Source organism: Aphelocoma coerulescens, chromosome 18 (genome assembly GCF_041296385.1).
Source record: "Aphelocoma coerulescens isolate FSJ_1873_10779 chromosome 18, UR_Acoe_1.0, whole genome shotgun sequence".
Classification (NCBI taxonomy): Eukaryota; Metazoa; Chordata; class Aves; order Passeriformes; family Corvidae; genus Aphelocoma; species Aphelocoma coerulescens.
In genome coordinates this window covers 6,586,756-6,608,788 of record NC_091031.1, presented here as the reverse complement: position 1 = coordinate 6,608,788, position 22,033 = coordinate 6,586,756, and the positions used below count along the sequence as shown (strand labels likewise).

General features: G+C 46.4%; 1 protein-coding gene and 1 long non-coding RNA gene across 4 annotated transcripts in view; both read left to right on the top strand.

Moving 5' to 3' along the window:
• The first annotated feature begins 260 nt into the window (after positions 1–260).
• Positions 261–1,867, top strand: LOC138120084 (uncharacterized). The gene is made up of 4 exons (XR_011155733.1): positions 261–507; positions 605–707; positions 964–1,038; positions 1,403–1,867. It is a non-coding gene; the product is annotated as an uncharacterized lncRNA (long non-coding RNA).
• Positions 1,868–7,461: 5,594 nt separating this feature from the next.
• The window catches only part of ABCC3 (ATP binding cassette subfamily C member 3), a 46,729-nt gene continuing 32,157 nt past the window's right edge, over positions 7,462–22,033 (top strand). For all 3 annotated transcript variants that reach the window (XM_069032226.1, XM_069032227.1, XM_069032228.1), the window contains exons 1-4: positions 7,462–7,537; positions 19,592–19,768; positions 20,622–20,747; positions 21,649–21,786. In XM_069032226.1, coding sequence (XP_068888327.1) covers positions 7,508–7,537; positions 19,592–19,768; positions 20,622–20,747; positions 21,649–21,786 — 471 coding nt within the window. In that variant the 5' untranslated portion in view covers positions 7,462–7,507. The remainder of the gene's footprint in view (positions 7,538–19,591; positions 19,769–20,621; positions 20,748–21,648; positions 21,787–22,033) is intronic.

Here is a 22,033-nt window from a genome sequence, read left to right as displayed (position 1 = left end):
GGCCTTGTTAAAAGGCTCTTCAGAGGGTTTTAGTGAATGACCTGTGTAGCTCCTAACATGAAATCTCCTCTCCCCTGGGGAGCAGCCACTGCAGGGAGGAACCAGGCACTGGCACTCTGCAGCCCTGCTCCTCACTGCCTGGAATGATCTGATTGCTCTGCAGCAGGAGGGACTCTAAATTGACACTCATACCAGTTTTGTTGTCTAGAGGATGTTTTGATAAAGTCATCTCTCAGTAGAAAACAGCAGGAAGGATACTAGTCTTTAAACAGAGGGGAAATGTGGGTCTGTTCAAAATCCCGTGCAAATCCATGGGACCCCAGGTGAGCTCTGTGATATGTCTGTGTTGTCCAGGCTGTGGGGCCAACCCCACCAGGCTGGAACCACTGAAGTGCCTTCCCAGCCCTCCAAGGCTGGAGGATCCACAGGGCATTAAGGTAAGCTGGGCTGAGCCAAGGCAGCAGAGCTTCTCACAGGCTCAAGCACTTCACACCTCTCTGCTCTCAGGTGAGTTCAATTCCTTACGGGCAACAGCAAATCCCTTTCCAACAGTGGATTTCAGAGCAGCTTGGGAGAGGCCTTGTTTCTCTTCTCTGTTTTGTAGGTGTTCCTGTATTAAGCTCTCCTGCTGAGTTTTGCTGTGGTTTTCCAAAGGCTCCAACCCAGGCTGGCTGCTTGTGGATGTGTTCTCAATTTCCTGAGCTTGGGTATGGCACTTTGTTGTTCCATTTGTTCAGTATTTGGGATGCCACATGGAACCGGCTTGCTGTCTATGTAATGGTGGCCATACCTAGGGAAGCAGCACGTTGAATTTGATTTATTTCTTAGTTCAGACAGGAGACCGTGTCCTGCTTCAGCAGAGCAGTGTCCCACTGTGGCCACACCACATCCCTCAGCCAGAGCTCTGCTAAGCCCTTCAAGATGATAAATAGGAAAGGCCTGTTTGTACCTTCTGTATTTCAGGTGTTCCAGAGATACAAACTGAGACACAGAAACACATCTTAGATGCGACCTGCACTAGAATCCCCCCAAAATAAGGTAGGAAAAGGCAATTTAAAGAGATGGCTTCCTTTATCACCACCAGCACCGTGTAAGGGACCCGCTGTGACCAGCTGACAGCAGTGAGGATCCTGCAGATTAAAGGGTTAAGGCCAGGGAAGTTCTGGGGGGACCAAGCCCCACTGCCCGGAGGTGGGCGAGGGTCCGGTGCCGGCGGTGTCCCTCGGGCACGGCGGCAGCGCCGGGCGCGCTCCGAGTGCGGAGTTCTGCTCCCACCTAGTGGGCGTGGGGCGAGGGGTCGGGTGAGCTGCCCCCTTTACTGGGGCTGGGATCCCCCGTTCCCGGGGCTCGGACCCCCTGTTACCCGGGAGAAGGCTCAGCAGGACCTTCTGCCGCCCGTCAGGTGCTGTATTCCCGGCTCGACGCTGCAGACACAGCGCAGGATCGGCGTGTCTGTGTTTGGCATCACAGAACCCTTCCGGATGGAAAAGCCCTCTAACATCACTAACTTAACCTGGCACTGCCAACCCCACCACTAAACCATGTCCCCAAGTGCCACATCTACGTGTCTTTCAGATGCCTCCAGGGATGGTGACTCCACCACTTTTCCTGTTCCAGTGCCTTAGCACCCTTTCAGTGACGATGCCTTAGCTAAGATCCAACCTAAACCTCCCTGGCACAAGTTGAGGCCATTTTCTCTCGTTCTTTTGCTTGTTACCAGGAGAGGGGACTAACCCCCACCTGGCTGCACCCTCCTGTCAGGGAGTTGTAGAGAGTGAAAATGTTCCTCCTGAACCTCCTTTTCTCCAGGCTGAGCTCCCACAACTCTCTCAGCCGCTCCTCATCAGACTTGTGCTCCAGAGCCTTCCCCAGCTCCATTCCCTACTCTGGACACCCTCCCGCCCCTCAGTATCTTTCACATAGTGAGTGACCCAAAACTGACCCCAGAATTGGAGGTGTAGCCTCACCAGCACTCAGTACAGGGTCACAGCCGTGGTCCTGCTGGCCACACTATTGCTCACACAAGCCAGATTTAACCTTCTCGGCCAAATAGTTTCTAATTCTGAGGGGATTTTCAATCACTGAATTTATAAAAATCCCAATTATGGGAGGAGGAGAAGGAAGGATTTCTCCCACTGTGTGCTTGGTGCTGTGGGAGCTGCTCAAAGCCACCATGCCCCTCACACCCACTGGCATCGCATGCTTGTGCAAAACCCAGGGAGACAACGACCCATCCAGGGACAATCCTGGGGCTGTCTGGCATCTCAGAGGCTGTGGCAGCACCCGAGAGGAGTGCTTGTCCCTGCACATCCTTTTAAGCACATGCACAGCGCAGGGTCCCCTGCGGGGCTGTGCACTCACAGCAGCTCCGGTCCATGCGCAGCCTGTGAGCTCCGAAGCGCTGCTTCGCCTCTGCTCGGCCCAGCGGGCAGGGAGGGGGAGGAGGAGGAGGATCAGCCCGCTCCTGTGCCATCGCACAGCGGCTGCGGGTTCGCCGGGCACAGGCTGAGTGCCTGTCACTAGATGGCAATGCCACGAAGTGGGAAGTTCCGCTGGGAGATCCGTGAGCACGAGCTTAGGCTGCACCTGAGGTCCTCTAAACCTGCTGTTCCTGTTTGCTTTGGTGTGGTCACCAGCGAGAGCCTCGCTGGCGTTCTCACGATTGAGGGTGATTGGACCTTAAGTTGGTTTTTACATGTTGTGTTCAATGCCTTAGTTACGTGTACAACACGCTACTATAATCCTGCAGCATCCTCTAGTGTTTTCTATTATTGCTTGAGTCCCTGGATGCCATAATTGGCAAGCTTTCAGAGGTCCCGAATAGATTATCTTTCCATATCTATTTAATACTATAAATAATGCAGCCAAAGACCCCGGCATCTCCAGCTGGGAAAGAATGGCTAAACCACTTAATTACTTACTGTGCTAACAGTTATTTTGTGAAAAAATAAAGCAGAATCCAGCTGTTTTGGGGGAAACCAGGAAGAAGTGAGCATAGGAGTCATTCTACAAAGAATATACATTGAAGTGGATAGCATGTGCCATGCTGACACCTGCAAAGGCAGCACAGAACTGCTCTGCCATGTGCCACCAGCTCAGTGTGGCCAAGGGCTGGTGACAACTCCACATTGGTGACAACTCCTCCAACAAAGCAGGACCAGGTGTTTGTATTTATGCAACCACTTCGTGCCCATTTTGTGGTGATATCCCAAACAGCTTGAGCCCATTGAAAGTAGGAGGGGTTTGCAGGGTGGCTGAGTTGGCGGGGGAGAGGATAAGCCGTGACAATTGTGTCAGGGGCTGAAGTAGGATAGTTTGGATCTTAGCTCCAGAAGGCTCAAGTGCCGTGTGCTGCTTGTCTGTGGCTGTTTGTCCATCACTCTGAGCTCCACCTGCAGCAAAGCCACCCACAAGCCAGGCTATGTTACACCTGCCATGGCTTCTGCTAACCTCTGTAGGCACCTGAGAGCATGTCTGTGGAATTATCTAACAGGTAAGAGAGACGCCCAGTGCATTTAAAGTTCAGCTGCTCACAGCTGTAGCAGCTCCAGGATCACTTTGGGGTGATCTTGGCAGTTCTTAGCATGTCTAGATTCTTCTCCTGCTCATTGCTCTCAGTATGAAGTGCAGGAGCACTCATGGAGCAGGGGAGGTTGGTATTACACACGGTGTCCTGGAGGAGTCATACAAACACCATTTTCTCCTTTCACAGAGACTTGATGGACTATGTGACCCCCACCTCAGCCTGCAGCATGACTGGCCTTACAGTGCAGCTCCAGGCCAAATGCAGTGTGGACCCAAGTTCCCTGTGCTGGCTTTCCAGGGAACTGCCACCTCTTTACTTCCAGTCAGGGAATCTTGCCTTCCACTCCTACAAAGCCATGTAGCCGATATGTGCCTAAAAGCAGTGCAGTGAGTAAAACCTGGGACTGCAGCTTCCCTGCCCCCTCCCTCATCTGTTTTATCATGGGACTTCTGAACTGCTCATTGCATGTTCCAGAAATGAGGAAATGAAATTCTTTCCTGCAAGAAGGGAGATGCACGTAGTTGCAACGGCACTGAGAAGAAAGCCCAAGTCTGCTGCTACTCATTCAGTGTTAACTTCAAGCAGAGTTTGTTACAAGCTCCCATCTTATGCATGTTAAAACAAGCTGTCCCCCTTTTTTTTATGAAGTAAATGTATAGGGCCTTGCTGTAAATGCACCCTCTTTGCCAGGCTCTTCTTCTTACCATCCGTAAAATGTGACACCTCTGTGAGTCTTGGAAAGGAAGCTGAGCCTCTGCTGTTCCAAGCAGAGAAAGAAGGTGATATTTATAGTAAACTAACCCTAAAACTGCAACTTCCAGAGCTGCACATGCTCAAGCCATCCCCAGCCCTCAGCTCTGAATGTGCTTCTTTATACAGATCTCTTCAGGAGTCAGCCACACTTCATCCTGCTGTTAATGCTTTGAGAATTAGCATGAGGTGTGACATGGAAAGCAGCCTGCCTCATACCTGGCACCGTGCTTACACAAACAGCTTCTCCCTCACGTTACCTCCTGTCCTGCCCCAGTCAATCGTTCCAGTTGATATCCAGGCTCTGCTGCATCGCCTGGTTGTGCCTGGAGGTGTTTCCTGATTGCTCTGGCTTGACCCGCTCAAAGTGTTAGCAGGTGAAAAGTCCCTTATTGCTGAATGGATCCAGATCAGATCTTGCCACTCCCCGGAGTAAAGAATAAATGTCCAGTGAGAGAAGGGGAGTTCATGACTCCCTGACATTTGCACCAAAGGTGCCATTTCATTTTCCTGCAGAGCCAGCCTGCATTTGGGGGAACATCACAGGAGTAATGACACATTCTAGGTACCTCCACCTCTGTTCCCATCATTAAAAGGGAGCAGGACAAAAGTGAGCTGCCCATGATAGTGCTCCAGGCTCTGCTTTGCACCAGTTTCAGTAGAATCCTTTACCATGGCCCTTCCCAGGAGCTTTTAAGCTTCCTCCTCCATCTTGTCTGTCTGAGAAGTTACTTCCTTCATTCCTGCCTTTGATTTTTCCCTCTCTGCTTGTTTGCTTTGCCAGACAGCACATGGAAGTCAGGGCAAAGCCAGTGCAAGTCACAGTGTCTGCTGTGAGGTCCAGGCTGCCCAGTGGCTACCCTCAAGCTCAGGAGGGATGCAAGGGGAGCCAGCACCCCAGCTGGCACCCACTCATCACTACCATCCCTCCTTAATGGCATGAACTGCTACTGACAGCAGAAGCTGTCCACCATTAATTAGGAACATGAAAGAAGTGGCAGAATGATTTTGGGCTCCTTACTTTAGAGTCTTGTGAGACCAAGGCAAATACCGTAATTCGGGACCTTCCTCTATGGATATGGTGGAAAAAACATGAGGTTCAATAGAATCACCAAAGTCAATAATTTAATCAGGAATTAATTTACATGTCAGTTGGACTGTGCAGCACACTGATAAAATAAACCTCTCCCCTCCTGTACACACAGCCTACAGTAGCTGTTTGTGACGTGCCTCTGTATCTGTGACATCTCATAATGTCACAGCTGGTCTTAATTTTGAGCACATTCTCAAACTGCACCAAATCCTGCTCCTTGGTGCAAGAAACCCAGTGGAGCATGCCCATGTGTCAGGAGACATCAAATTCTCAGCACTTCTCTTGAAGCAGCTGCTCTCACAGGTTGTTGCTGGAGAGGAGATTTAAAGAGCCATAAAGGAGTAACTCCCAGCTATTTCTGAGTTTTCTTAATACTTTTATTGCAGTGCAATTTCTACTGAACAAAAGTTTTATTGTAAGACTTGCAATGCCAACCCAGTGTGTCCTTAGAAGATCTCCTTCACCAGTTGGCAAGGGCTTCTCTGGTGTTTCCTCCAGAGGGTTGCAATGTGATTGTGTTGATTAGCCTGGCTCAGTCTGACATTTCAGATCTTGTAGGCAATCACCCGAGAACCTTATCTTGGGCAAGAGCTTATCTTCCCACACTAATGAGAACAGCACACCTTTAGCCAGGTTATAGTAAATGTCTGAGGTAAATTTTCAGCAGTACTCATGGCTTTCTCTGATAGTACTTCGGGTGGGAAACAGTCCCTGTAAAAGATTAGCAGAAAACTTTTGTTAGGGATTACATATTTTTGGGAGACAGCAGCACTGCCCTTCCCTGAGGCACTGGAACAGGTTGCCCAGAGAAGCTGTGTATGCCCCATCCCTGGAAGTGTTCAAGACCAAGAGACCTAAGCAACCTGATCAAGTGGGTGGCATCCCTGCCCTTGGCAGAGGGTTGGAACTAGATGAGCTTTAAGCTCCCTTCCAACTTAAACCATTCTGTGATTCTCTGATTCTCTGATTTATGTTTCTATGATTCTCTGATTTATGATTCTACTCTACTCCTTTTTGTTCTGGTGAACATTTTTGACCACACCCTTCTAACTGAGGGCTCCTCATGTTACAGGAAGGAAAGAAACTCAGACCCTTAAAGTACTGATTTGTGGCAGCAGGGTTACTTTCCGTGAGATAATGTTAATTGAACCAGATGCTGCAGCAAGTGGTGAACAAACAGCAGGTGTAGGAAGGTCAGTAATACTATAGAAGTCCTAATAAAGAGGAAAGCAAACAGTGCTTCTGCATCACGGGGAGGTGAAATCCAGATTGTGTCCAACGTGCTACACTATGAAACCTATTAGTTACATATAATCACAAAAAAATATTGACTGAAGGCTTTTGAAAATGGATCTATGCCATGGGTTTAATCAAATGTCTACAGCAGAAGCAATCAAGAAAGAGGCTGTAGGTGGATGGAGAAGCGATATGATGCCCACTTAAGTCCTGCTGGGGAAATCACACTCCACAGCGCCTCGAAGGGGTGACAAGGAGCCTCTCCATCATGTTAACATTAGCCTGAGTGGTCTGGATGGATGGACACGTTAAGCCCACAGCCAGCAGGCAGCCCAGCTCTGCGCACTCCTCAGCACACCCTTCACTTGAATCATAGAATGATTTTGCTTGGGAAGCACCTTAAAATCATGTCGCTCCAACCCTCTGCCACGGGCAGAGATTTCACTCAATAGACCAAGCTGCTCAGGGCCCCGTCCAACCTCGCCTTGAACACTTCCAGGGATGGGGGTTTCCACAGCTTCTTCTTGACGCGTGGGTACCACCAAAGCCCCCCTCCACGAGCAGGGGTGCGGCTGTCTCTGCAGGTCACGCTGAGCTGGGGGGCCGGAAGGTCACCCACGGTGAGGTGCCCGGGCTCAGGAGCAGAGGAAAGCCAGCCCCGCCTCAGAGCGGGCCCCGCCACCGCCCAGGGCAGCCCTCGGCCCGCCTGTGGGGCTCCCCCGGCCCGAGGGGCGTGGGCAGGGGCGGGGCGGGCTCCTCCCGCCGCCTGCGGGGAGGGTGGGACGGGGCGCGCCGGCCCCGCCGCCCCCGCCCCCGGCCCGCCCAGCGGGGAAGGAACCGGCTCCTACCCCCGCCCGCTGCCCGGGGTGCGCCGGCAGCAGCTCTGCGCCCCTGCCGCCGCCATGGAGGCTTTCTGCGGGTCCCGCTTCTGGGTAAGCTTCTCCCTCCCCGTCCCGTCCCGCCCCGCGGAGGGGCCGGGGCAGCGCCGTTCCCGCTCCGCCCGGGGCTTCCCGTGTGTCCCCCCCGGGCCGGGCCGGAGCGGGCACGGGCAGCCCGGTCCTGCGGCTGCCGAGGGGCTGCGCGGCACCGTCCCGCGGTCGCGGGGCCGTCCCAGAGCCGGCGGTGCGGTGCCTCCGCTCGGGCAGGAGCAGCAGAAGGGCCGCTCTCTTCGCCCTTCAGCATCTCCACACCAGAGCCGAGACCGCCCCCACAGAGCATCCCACGGGGGATGCAGCTCTCCCAGCACAGTCCGCCTCTGGACCTCACGCTGATGAACCCGAGGCCGTTCCTTTCTGTTTTAGCGCGTGTTCTGCTCTTCGGAGTCATTCCCATGGCTGGCACAGTGTTCCCCGCTCAGTGCTTCGTTACTGCTAAAACAGGGATGGGTTCGTGGCAGCCGGGGGTAGTCACCAGCCGCAAGGATTGCGGTGACTTCTGTTAGTCCTGGGAGCCCTCAGCCCTTTGGGAAGGCTGATCGCACCGGGCACTGGGTTTGTAAGCACAAAAGTTTGGAAATTGCTGCCACGGTCTGCTCTGATGGTGAGAGTGTGTAAGTGCTGTTGCTGGGTTCCCCCAAGGTACAGCGTGCTGTTTGCCTCTCTGCTGGCTAGGCAGGCGCTCAGACCGTGAGAAGCCATGGGGATGTGAGCACGTATGGTGAATCTGGAACTGCCCCCCCGCCATGACTCAGTTTTTGTGTGTCCCTTTCTTTTACACTGCTTTAGCTCAAGGGGGATTTTTTTTTTTCAAATGAGGAGCCGGAATGAAAGGGAATGTCTGAAGTTGCATCACTGCTGGAAAGCTACTACGGGACAGCACAAGCAGTTGGCTCTGAGCACTTTATGCTGAGTTCCATCCTCAGATAACCAATTATCTTTCAATATCTCTCCCAATATTACTATTTAAAAGAAGACTTTGGCTCCTAAGCCCCTTGGTTACATTTCTTTGTTTGTATTTCATTTCCAAGCACTCTGCACTCTCTCTGCCACAGCAGCTGGAAGATAAGCTTGCTCAAACAAGTATTTTTGTGTATTATATCTACCATAAACACTTCTAGGACAGGAACAAGCACGAACAGATCGACATTGGGCCCTGGTCTATTGGCTGCCTCCAGAAGCAGGTCTTAGCTTCTCAAGGAAGGCTGGTAGTGCAACAACTCTTGTAGCAGTTTATTGATATGTTAATGTAAATATCCAGACAGTTTTCCTGGTTTGAAGTATGAAGTAAGTGCATCATTATGTACTTTATGCTGTAGTGTTACACTCCAGCACCAGCATGGTGCTCTCTGTGCTGCTCTCTGTGGTGTCTGCTCTCTGTGGACCTGTTTTCTTTCTTCCACAGTTGCTTGGGGTCAGAAAAAACTTTCCATCTGTTTAATTGTTTTAAATAATGGTACTCAACAACTCTCTGAAATGTAACACTGTGACTCCATGACCAGCAGGTTGAACTCAGTGATCACCCTATTTTTGGCAGTATTTTTTGTCAGCAGGAGTGTGCTCAGTGCACTGATTTTATGGGATATTTTAAGTGATGACCAGGTAGACGACAGTCACCTTGAAATTATTTGCTCTGCAAATATGTTGTTCCATAAGAAAATGTAGGTAGATGCTTCTGTTTGAAATCTTCCCACAAAAGTTGGGGTTTCTCTTGCTGCCTTTGAAGAAGGGAAAACCAGGTGAAAGGCAGTTCCCAGCCTGTGCACCAAACTAATGAATAACATCCAGCTTTGCAGTTCAGAAGAAGAACTCAATCAAATGTGAACCAATATTAATGTTCACTTTTTCATTAGCTGATGAACTTAGACTCCCCATTTTTTGTCAAAGAAAATCTAGATATTTTTGGAAGCTGAATGTCATATTGGTGTCAGTTTTAAAACTGTTTAGAGTGAAAGGAAACATGCTGTCCAATTTAAACAGCTCTTTGTTTTGGAGTTTAAATCAACTACAATACTCTTCTGTTAAAAGGGAATCAGAAAAAAAACCAAAATAGTTCAGAATTAGCTCATGAAAATGTTTATCTTGAAATATATCAACTTTAAAAGATAATTTATTTATCTTGGATTTTTTTGACTTATCAGAAGTTTTAAAGTTTCAACTCCTCACTCTGATTCAGGGTGGGGAAGTTTGCTGGAAATTTTGCTGGTTGCGTTTTTTGTGTTTTTTTGAAGAGGCAAAATAATTTCCCGTTCAACCCATTTCAGAAATAAGAAATGAAAGGGAACACTGTAGATCCCATTAGAAATCTGTAAAAGCTTTTGGCTTCCAACTACTGCTTTACCTGTTGAACGTGCAATCAGCAAATTGCTAATACAAATGTAGGTTATTTATACATAAAAGAGGAACAACTGGAATATTATGTTTTCATAATGCAGTATGAACAATCTCTTCATCTGAACACTTGGAATCATACTGTCTACTTCAGCTGTTAATATCTCCTAGCAGTGCTGAATGCCTTTGGGGAGGAGATGAGTGTGATAGCACAGACCCACACAAGGCAGGCCTTAGGTGTGTTCTTCACCAGTGCCCATAATGACCTCCTATTTATTGTATCACATATTTGCTGTGTGATAGTAAGAGTGCTAAATAGGTGTGCCAATTAACATGGCCCACAGTCTCTGTTTAGAGAAGCAGATACCAGTGAATTATCACTTTTTTGTTGCTTGTGTTCTCCACTGTAGTAAAACGTGGGTGGCCTCTGAGTCCAGAGCAAAGTGATCTCCTGGGGAGTGTTGGCTGCACAAGTGTTTTGGCCTAGTGATTAAAGAGCACAAACTTGGGAAAAACCAAATTCTGTTCCAGTGGAGAGAGACCTCGTCTTTCTGCAGCTCAGCCTCTCTGAGTAAGAAATGGCTCAGGGGCTGCTGTGAGATTAAAACACTGGGTGCTCAGCACTGCTGTTGGGTAATGTTGGGATGAGGGGCAAATAAATGCCTTGGTCTGCACACAGGCACAGTGCCTGGGCTTAACCAGCAGCTTGTGTTTTGGGTAGTGTGGTTTTTTTAGCAGCATAAATGGGGAATGAGAGAACAAGTGATGGAACATTTCAAAGGGGAGGCCACAATTTCTCAGTTCCTTTCGATCCTGCTCAGCTGACAGCACGGTTTCCTTGCCCGCCCTGTGTCTTGGTATCCTGACAGATGCCTTGTTTTTTCCCCATCCCACATGGAGTGCTGGCTCCTTCTTCATCCAGAGGCTCTTGAGTAATCCAGCAGGAAGTTGCAGCAACTCTCAAGAGTAAACAATACCTCAGTCTTGGCTTTGTGATAGTCCTGTACAAAGCACCCCTTTAACCTTTAGGTTTGTGGGTATTCCTTCACCTTGAGTCATTCTGTCAAATTTTGGTAGATTTGGACTAAAAGTCACACTGCTCTCTAGAAATGCATTCTCCTGCTCTGCTGGTTCAAAGTGTCACAAATTTCCCCTCTGCATAGCTTCCCCTTTTGCTGTATCATGCTTAAATTTCTTGTAGTTGAAGTGACTCAGGATAGCTGTAGTAAGGCAGAAATATTTCTTCCAAGGAAGGTGACAAATAGTGCACCGCTTGTAGCATGTGTACAAAGTCTATTTAAACCCCTCCACAACTTATGTGGTTTAATAATAAAACATTCAATTTTAACAATTCCATTATTTTCAGCAAAATCAGTGCCAGCAGAGGATGAGTGAAGCAGAAGGTGGTAGGAGATCACTGCCAAGGAAGGATCCTGCAATGGGGTGGTATGGTCCAGACTGGCTGTTGTTTATATTTTAGCTTCCCCTTCTGCCACCCTGTGCTAAACACAGAATGTTCAGTGTTTCTAGATATTTAAACATGATGCAGATCTCCACATAATCTTTGTTAACCGTGTCCAACTTCAGCTGAGTCCCACTCCTATAAATCTCTTCACAAATAACTGCATCAGGTACCTCTGTTCTTTCTCATATTAGGTGGGAGATCAAACTAGGTGAGTTTAACAGTCCCTTCAGACATCAAATCTGTGAAGTTATGTGCTCTCAAAGGGTAGCTGGGTTGGCAACATCCTGAACTTAAAAGCAATTAAGTTCTCAAGCTCAAATTCTCCCAAGATTTTCAGATTCTTGACATGAATTGAATGGAAGCTGTTGCTAATGGATTTGGGCCACAGATCCTCAATGTTAGGAGCAGTATAAATATAAATATTTAGCATTGGATTTGAAGTATTAGCCAGGGTCTGATACCGTTCATCTGTGTGTAAATGGCAAGACTGTATAGTCAAATAGCCTGGATTTGACAGTCCTTGGGAAAGACAAAGTCTGGATTTGAGAGCTGTGAGCAAAACTTGGTACCAGTGAAAGCTGCTAGTAGGAAGTGAGTCCTTTAGTGATGGTGTCAATTAATGAAACTCTTCAGCTTTCAACACAACTGCTCCTCCCTGGGCCATTTTAGCTTGTGTGACACAGCTGGTAGCTGTGGTGTCTGGGATTTTGGAATGCTATAAAGTTTGCCTCCTGAAAAGAAATGATACTGGAACTAAATCCAAGTCACATGAGAAGTTCCTTAAAATGAAGCTAAAATTTAATCGCTGTGCTTAGGAATATAAAGCGTTTTGAGATGGGCTTCACCTACCTGGTAGGCAAATTGCTGTGTCACAGGAGAGATAATCCTTTCAACATGTGCAAATTTGTAATGTATTAAAATAAGGAGACTATTAGTGTTTAAAATTTAATTTAAAAAAAATTCTTTTGAAAAACCTATTAAATGAGATCTTTGATTTTTCCCAGTAAGCTCATGCTCGATTTGTCTCCTGATCCCACCGTGGCTGTGTTGGGCCATTATCCAGTTGCAAGTTCCTTGGCTGAGCTGGAGGAGAGCAGAGTGGCCAGCAGCCAGAGATATTCCCAGGAATGTGCCCATGCTTTTGTACAACCAACAGCCCTGATTCCACGCTGGGCGTGTGTGAGCTGGCACCTTGTCCCTGTGCTAATCTTGTGGCAGTGTGAGTGGTGAAGTCAATGCAATAAAATTTAGGTCATTTACAGGAATGTCATGTGCCAGTGTCATAAAGCCCTGAATTAGAACAGAATAAAGGAGATGGAGAAGAGAAACTGTTTCATGGGAGTTGTTTCAGAAATAATAATGTCTTTTTTCTTTCTGAAGCTTTCTGAGAATGCATTTGACATTTGTGCGATTAAAAGAAAAATTCTCTTCTCTTCCTCCCATTAGAATGATTTTTATTCTAGAATATCCTCCAACTGCTCTCAGAGCAGCACTGATGGCAATTTTTTTGTGACAGTCCTTTTTATTTTTAGTATACAGCAGCCCAACTGGGTGGGCTGGCTTAAAATGAAGCTACAGTGGGACTGTCTCATTCACAGCCGTTTGAGCTGTTCCTGTCTCTTTAATTGAGTTACATTTGTGATGATCCTTGAATTAACCTAATTCCTTTAACTGAAAGGAGATGGGATGGCTTAAATCAAGGATATTCCCCCCCACAGCCATTATCACACTGGTCTGCAACAGGGCACCCCACTCTTTTATTGTTGCTTGCACAAGACCATAGGAAAAGCCTTCAGTGATGCCATTAACAGGAAGATTTCTCCCCAACAGTACATAGCTTTGGTCAATTTTACAAGACAGTTGGGAACTTCCTTGTGTAGGAACAATCCTGTTTTATTTTCTTCTCAATCCTGCTTTTGATTCTTGAGCATTTTTACTTGTATGGTTGTACCATGCCCTCCCCTCCACAAGTCAAAAATGTCCCTCTCTCCAAGCAAGAGGACTGAGCATAACTGTAACAACTGAAGTAGATGGATTTTACTTTTACTTTAGGTGTATGTTGTCTTAGATCCATATATAGTGTGTGGTCTCCTTCACGATCTCCCTGAGGCTACAGGTGCTTTTCTGAAAGCTCCATTACCTGGGCTCCTGTGGCTGTGGGGATATGAATCTGCCTTTTTTTCATCCTGTCTTATTTTTGTATCTGACAGCAAAGAAGCTCTGAACTTCTCATCTTAAAACTCAAAACCTAAGAGGAGAATAAAAAAAGAAATTACTGTCTAGTACTGATATCTAGTCTGCAGTTCTCAAGTGCAAGGCATGGTTGGTAGCATTTGTATCATGAAACTTCAGCTGAAGCAAAAACCTCTGACAAGTTACTCCACAATCATAAACTAACTCTCATAGGCTCTGGTCTTGTGCCACGCCTATTCCATCCCTTAAAATAAGCCACTAAAGATCCTTTTACTGCTGGGAAAGAAAGTTCAGCATCCTGCCCAGTGTCCTTCACTTATGTAGAGAACTGTGCAGCGTGCTTTGTAAAACAGAAAAATACCATTGCTGGTTATTAACTGTGTGGTTCATGCAGAACTGTAGATGCTTATGTCCCTCAGCCCCGCCTTCTTTCTGAGCAGTGTTGCTGCAGTGAAGAATGTTGTTTCTGCTCGCCCTTTCCAGATGGGGGAAAGGTTGCTCTGTAAACATGAGGAAGAATTGAGTGGTGCAGCAGCCACTGGGGATTAATGAAGCATCCAGCTCCTTCTGTAAGGGTGGCACTGTTCCTTTGGAAATGTGAATGGGTGATGGTGCTCTGAAAAGCCCGTTTGAAACTGGTACTCTCCGAAGGCCTGGAGCTGTGCTTGCTGGTATTTATGCTCTAAAATGACTATTAGAGTTGCTCCCAAAGAGTTTATTGACAGGGACCAAGCAGAGGAGATGGACAACAGGTAGAAATGGGAGGTGAGACATGGAGAGGCTGAGGTGAAGCCTGTGCTGTAGCTAAGACTGAGCCTCGGTAGTTTTTAGTGTTGCAGTTCAGAGCCACTCTCATTCCTGGGAGGAGGCAGTGTGGTAGAGCCAAGAGAAAGATCCTTTTTATTTCTTTCCTTTCCTTTAGACTTTTTTCCTTTTATTTATTTTTTTTCCCAGGCTGTGCAAGTGAAACTCCCTGGCAGGGCATTGACCAGACCTCAGGGCTAAAGAAGGGCAGGAAAAGTCTGCTTTGCCTTTTCATTCCCACTAACGATTTGTTCTACACGAGAAAACCATTGCCATGTTTATGTACCATGTTTATTCACTTCCCTATCTTCCCTACTGGATGTGTGCCTTCCTGGCCAGCTTTCCAGGGTAACTGTTAATCTTACATAACATGCAAACCAGTGATAACTGCCACGGAATCACTGATAGGGTGTGTGTTAGCCCTGGGTAGGGTGTGAATGACGTCAGCCCAATGGCCTTCACCTTCCAGCAGATAAAGGTTGGGTTTGTGTTTCCTGTGCTTTTCACCATTCTTCTGGAGCTGTAGAAATTTAGAGAGAAGTGTGTATTAATGTTATCCTTTTAAGGGAGAGAACTGCTTGACACTGCAGAGATGCTGTAAGTCTTTTCTAGGATTTGGATGCTCTCTGTTGCTGTTTGAGGAGCATTACTGCAGCATCAGCAATTATTTTTACTGCTGGGTAAAGCCAGTGTGAGGCACCCTTATTTTAAGCTTCTGTAGTGGAGTAGGAGTTGATTTAGGCTTAAACTCAAGACCAAAACTCCAGCTGGTCTTTTTCAGCAGGCTCCATAATGTCATCTGGGGATTTTGGGAAATGGACAGACAGGAATTTCCCTGTCCCTGTTTTGCAGCCTAGGTTTAGGCTTTCTGTTTGTTCTTTAAATGCTGTAATGGATGATGTGCAGGAAGCCCAAGATACGTGGCACTGAACTTCTATTTCTTTTAAAGGCATTATCAGTTTTAAGAATGGCTTTTTCAATAGCAACATTCTTTTCCAGAAGGGAGACCATAATAGAAAGTACTAAGTGTTAGAGCAGGTTTAATGCTGCTCAGAGCTTCCCCTGTTGAATACCTTCCCTTAATTGAAGATCATGTATTTAAACCTGGTCATTTAAATGCAAGTCCTGCTGCCCAGATGGCCCTTAATACAAGAATTGTGTTTATCCAAAGACAGACTGGTGTGATGGGTGTGAGTGAAAGCTGTGGCTAGGGCCCCAATCAATGATACCCTTAACTGATCAGCAGAAAGCCCCACTAATTTGTAAGTTTTAGACTCCAAGAGACCCCTTTTGTGCTGTGAGGATGTAACAAGCATCTCTAATCTCTTCCCATGGGTGTTTGCATTGTATTTTACTACTAGAGGATTAAGTAGATCGTGTGCCCAGGGAGTTCAGTGGGCTGGTGATTTCTGCAGTGCTCCATCTCACCAGCAGAGCCTCCAGCATCCAAGGATCCTGCATCCAAGGGAATGCTGCTGCATTTGGCACTCAGGAGAGGCCACAGAGCACGGAGGAGTCTGGATTAGTAATAGGTCACAGGTTATTGTCCTCAACACTTGCTTGTGGGTAAGTGGGGTGACAGCAATGCTGGCTGGGATGGACATGCTGGCTCTCGTGGTTTCTCTGGGATGAGTTTTGTGGAGAAAGTTGTGTTTCCCAACATTTGCTGCTGAGTACTTCCCCTTGTGAGATGCCTGCTGATGGGTCACCACAGCCCTGGGTCACAGAGCTGCCTGCAGAGTGTTTTCAGGAGGCTGTCACCAAAGGGCAGAGCTGTGATGTCCAGGGGAGGGTGAGTAGCTCTCAGGAGAGCATGGAGCCACAAGCCAAGGAGCAGGGGTGCTCCCCAACATCAGTGTGTTAGACCTCTTTCAGCAGCAAGTCCAAACAAAATCTGTATACCCAGACAGTCCAAGGTGGGTATTTTCATCCTCAACCAGAACAGGACTCAAGAAACATTTCAATTTGCTCTGTTTCTCAGGACAGAGTTCAGAAAGGCAAAGCCAGATTGAAGCAGGAGCCTTAAAGACAGGAGCCAAGAGCTGATGTGTCCCTCCAGCTGTTGCTTCTTGTATTTGTTCTCCAAGGTGGAGTTCTGTAACTTTACTGCTGCACTGAAGGGTATGTAGCAATAGGTAACAAAGTTGGCTTGGTCAGGAGAGATTGTATTGAGCCTTTGTGTCATATTCTGACTCCAAATGAGCTGTTTAGGGTTGGAGTGGATGTTGGAATACACACTGCCAGTGTGGTGGTTTATAAAGCCATAAAGGGGAACTTCCAGCTCCGTGAAGACTGATTCTGCTTGGTAAGAAACCCAACTTGCAGACTCCCTGATTGAAAAGTAATAATAATAATGCATTGTAGAGTCCCTGCTACATGGCAGATACCATCATACATGGTTTAACCCAAGCCAGCAGCTGTTCACTAATCCCTTCCACTTCCCTGCTGGGATGGGAGAAGACGTGGAAAAAAGGTAAATTCCATGGGTTGAGACAAGAACAGTTTAATCATTGAAATAAAATATAATTATAGTAATAATAACATAATTGTAATGCAAAGAGAGACAACAAAAAAGAGAGAGACAGAGCACTGTATCAGCTACTAGGGAGAAAATAAATAGAAGTGTATTTAGAAAAATAAATACTTAAGAACTCTATCCCAGGACACATAGCAACATCAGTGCTCCAGCCTGGCCTCAGGGAGAGCAAGTTATTTGTATAGAATTCAACTACTTAAGTGTTTTAGGCACTCTGTCTTCTAACAGGGACCCCTCTTCTATTCAGGATGGGAACAGTCTGCTCTCAGAGCAGAAGCAGATCCTTATAGAAACATCTCTTCCAGGAAAGCTTATTTATCTCTTCCAGAATGGAATTGGACCTGGAAAAACATCACCAAGAAGCCAGTAGTCAGTCCTGTTACCTTGGCCATAGGTTTCTCCTTCGGCCCACATCCCTGTTCCCATGTGCCATGGAAGTAGTAGGCTCTTGTTGGCCATCACGTGGGTGCTGCTTCCTGTAGTTTCACATAATTTTTATTTTTGTTTTCTGGCCAGCTGCATTTTTACGTTCAGAAATGCAAACCCTTTGCCTTGTTTAAATAAGAGTAAATGAAAACCTTCCAATGGCTTGGCAGCCCTGCAGTCTGTGTCTTGGATACAATAGGCAGCTTGTGTTCAGTTCAGAAGTTAATGGACATCTGGGGCAATTTCTAGGTTGCTGTCAGACAGAAAGCTATTCCTGGACATTTTGATCTTATAGGAAAGGTTTAAATTAAAAACTGGGGGAGTGTGGGGGGGTTCCCCTCAATAACTTTTCCCTTAAACAGAGTCTTTGTTTTATTCTGTGCTTCAGTTATTGCTATTCTTCTTCTGCTTTCCTTTTCCAGGATTTTTTCCAACAAGCAAAAGGAACACAATTGCAAACATGCTCAAGACATTGCTAAACCACATGTAATTTAAAGAGGAAATTAGTATTTTGTTGAATAAATGAGAGTAGATAAGCTCCTACTTGGGGAACTAAGGAGCTTCAAACTTCTACAGGACATCTCCTGCCCCAGGCAGGGTAGCTGCTAGAGGAGCTTATTATGTTAGAGATGCTGAAATGTTTTGATGATGAGCCAAAAAATGGGTGCTCTTTAAATGTTATCATCCATTCTGGTGCCAGAGACCAGCTGGCTGGAGGAAATGTGGGGCTGGAGTTTGGTTTGGTTTTGATCTTGTGTTTGAATTGCTGTGTAATTGCCCCTGTGTTGTTGATTTGTGGCTGACGCTTGCCCGAGGTCTGGACAAACCTGTTGAGGTAATTGGGGCTGTTTTTATTCTGCTGGCCCATGCTGGGTGCCTGAGTGCCTCCAAAAAAAGCCATTTCTTGGCTAGAGAGGCACCAGCTGCGCAAAGGGCGCAGTTCAGATGTGGAGCTGGTGGATTTGTGCCAACCTTCACCGCTGCCAAAGCTGAAGCACCGAGTGACAAATGTGTCACAGTTCAGCCAAACTGTCCTGCACCCAGCTAAGGCTTTGTAGCCTCGTTACACTTAACGAGCTCGTTCCTGTGTTTGTGGACAGGTTCAGTGATGCACGTGTCTTCTGATGGATCATCACTGAAATGGAAAGATTCTCTGCAGATTGTGGCTCTTCAGTTCTCCTAAAATCAACCACTGCTTTCAGCATTCAATCTCTTTTGTGTTGGTAAACACAAGAAGGACTGGAAATACTTTGAGGAATTGATTTTCAGAGTAGTCTGTCACTTAGAAGGGATGAGAAGTGGCTCAATGTAACTGAAACCCTTCTGGTGAGAGCTCACACCCAAAAATAATTAAGTAAATTGTTCTTTATCTAGAGATAAAGTATATTTGAACCAGGGGTATCTTAGTTTTATCATCATCTTGTTAATGACAGTACAACAAAGTCATTTTACATTCCCTGTAAGTAAGTATTTATCTACCACACTTAAGATGACGCATCAGATGGTAAAATCCAAGTTGTGAATTTCCAGGAGGTTTGATTAAAACCAAGTTCCCCTTCACCATACTGAAAGTTCTGGTTTAGTCTGAGCTTGTGGAACTGTGTTTGCATGTGGTGCATTGAAATCTTTAGGTACAAGTACATATGTGGTTTGTGGTGTCCAGGGTTACAGCTGCAAAGCATTGCTTGAAATGTTTCCAAGAAAATCTGATTCCTACCTGCGTGTTCGGTACATTTCTTTTGCCTTGGTTTACAATAGGGAAGTAATTAAAGTTGGAAGCATATAAGTAAGAAGGACAAAGTGTTAGTCATAAGTGGAGGGGATTTTCCCAGGTCAGCGTAAGGTTGGTCTAAATCTGATCATTTTCTCCAGTGCTGGACATTCTTGCTGGATGAGTTCTCAAGTGGAGGATTTTTCCTCGGGAGCTTTGTTTAGCAGAGGCACTCCAGGCTGGGAATGCCTGAGGAACATGGTGTTATCAGTACCTGTAACTAAGCCTCGGCAAAGGCAGAAACACAAGGGGTTTGTCTGCTACAAAATGCATGTCCAGCTCTGAAATAATACAGGAGGGCAGAAATCTTTTTCTTTTAGGTTTTGCCCAGTATTTACAGCTGTACTTAGCCTTTTCACTATAGCAGATTAACCACAAGTGCTTGGGGTAAGTACTTTGGGAAAGCTCTTACTCAGGCCGTGTGCTAACTCCATCAGGCTCTGAATACAACTTCATTCAAGCAGATGTTCCAGTTGGCAGCACTTCTGCCTCTCTGTTAATAAATGTGTCTCGTCCCCCTTCCAGGATTCAAACCTTACAATACACACGGATAACCCAGACCTAACACCATGTTTCCAGAACACCATCCTGGCATGGATCCCCAGCATTTACCTGTGGAGTGCTTTACCCTTTTACCTTCTCTACCTGAAGCGCAACAAACGAGGGTACATCGTGCTGTCCGTGCTGAGCAGGTTCAAGACGGTGAGAGCTCTTTGCAGTGCCCCATGGGCCGTGTAGAGTTCATTTTTATTAGTTCAGCATCCAAGGAAGTAGGGTTTAAACAAATTTCCCTCTGATTTATCGTATTGAAGAGCTTGCTCATAGGAACAAACAGTGTACATACAGATATCTGAGGGAGGAAATCCAGCCTGGGAGCCCACCTTTTTGGGTAGAGAGAAGAATTGATTGTTCTGCCTTGAGCAATCGCCCTTTGTGAGCCAAAACTGCTTCACCCTTACTTAAGGTTTAAACCACTGAAGGCTGCAAGCCAAAGACCTTAAGGTAGATCTAGTGGGAATTTTATCTCTTTGTGAAAGTAAGCTTGAGAAGGGTTTTTCCAAGCCTCTCTCCCCACGCAATAGCAATGTGATTTCATCTGCACCTTGTGCTTAAAAGGTTCCTGGTGTCAGCAGCCCCTCAGGTCTGTAAGTGGCTGGGTCTAAGAAAAGCAAAGAAGTCACTTTCCATAGGCCATTAAATAACTCAGGTTATTCCTGGAGAAAAATACCAGGCTTCTGCTTCAGGACATGTCTGCCTTTACTCTGGATGCTGCCTGTGTTTCCAATCAAAACTAAGTAGGGGGAAAAATCCAGGCAAAATACGTTGGTCTTTCTGCTGGTTGTGATTGCAGAATCCCTCAGAAAGCAGTTGAGATGAGATGCTTGGTTTGAGTGCAGTGGGACAGTTCATCAGACTGCAGCTGATCAGGGCTGTGATTGTGTTTACACAGCTTTATTTTGCTGGGAATCTGTGAATCAGAATGGGCTTTTTTTAGCTCTCTGACCGCCCCTGGAGAGGAGTTTACCAAATGCTGTTTCTGTTTGCCTCCTCTCAGCTGTTTGGTGTCCTGCTGTGGTGTGTGAGCTGGGCAGATCTCTTCTACTCCTTCCATGAGCTCCTGCAAAACAGAACCCCTCCACCAGTCTATTTTGTAACTCCACTGGTCGTTGGCATCACCGTGGTTTGTAGCTGTTTCTGTTCTCTATGACCAGTATGAATAACTTTTTTTTAGACAGATGAAGGATGAAGAGCCCCTTTGCATTCATTGCTTTATCTGGACTTCTTTTAACTGTATTATTAGTATTTGTATTACTGAAGTAAATTTTGCTACCAGAAAGGCCGGAGTCACAAATCTCTCTCTCAAGTAGATTTTCAGCTGTGTAAATTAAAGTATTTATAATGGAAAAGTTGCTCTGCCTTCCAGCCTGCTTTCACCTATTTCTCCAGGCTTGTGATCCAGTTCTGGAGAGAATTTAAGTAGGACTTTGCCTAAAGAGAGAGATACGATGGAGCATGGTTTGTGCATTGTTCAGTATTGTATCAGATTTTGTAAAGCTGTGTCTGTTACCTGGTGGTTGTTCCTCCATTAAACAAAACAAGTTGGCTTTGCCTAGGATGACAAACAGGCTTGTGGCTGTTGTATGAAAAATAAAGCAGTAAAATTTGCCCATTAAGTTTTTTAATTCCCTTGGTTAATTTTTTTTTTTTAAATCTTGTTTTCTAGACAAGTCATGATGGTCCATCTGAATTGGAGAAATGACAGTTCCTACATTTGTTTAAAATGTTTGTAGCTAATATTTAATTGTTCCTAGCTCTACGTGCAAAGGCTAAAAAATTGAATTCTGGAGATGAGGCTCTGAAAACAGCAAAACAAATTATTTCACAGTTATTTGCTGCTCTCAGATGATGGAGGTTTTGCCATTGACCTCTGTGAAGTCATGATGGGGCTCATTTCAGAGAGGTCCTGCTGCTCTGGTATCCTTCCAGTCGATGGTGCCTCTAAGAGCTGCCATCTGAGGGTGCAAAGAGGGGGAGCACTGGGATGGGGTTGTGTTCATGTGTTCCTGTATTTACTTTTGCAGCTCTTAGCTACACTGCTTATCCAGTACGAAAGGCTGAGAGGAATTCAGTCCTCTGGAGTGCTCATTATCTTCTGGTTTTTGTCTGTGCTCTGTGCAGTGGGGCCTTTCCGGTCAAAGATCATGACTACAACAGCACAGGTAACAAGCCATCTTTGTTAGCACTTGGAGAACAGGAAATGCAGCCATCCACATCTCTGTGAAAAGAATGAATCACCCGAGTTTGGAGTCAGATCTGAGTCCAGGTTTTGCCAGAGAGAAAAAGGAGTTTGGTTCTGTTGCCTTGACTCAGACTTTTGTAACTAGAAGGGAACTGGATTTCTCAGGCAGTGTCAAAAAGCAGATTTTGCTTAGCCCAGAGCTATACTGGAAATCTGATGGACATGAG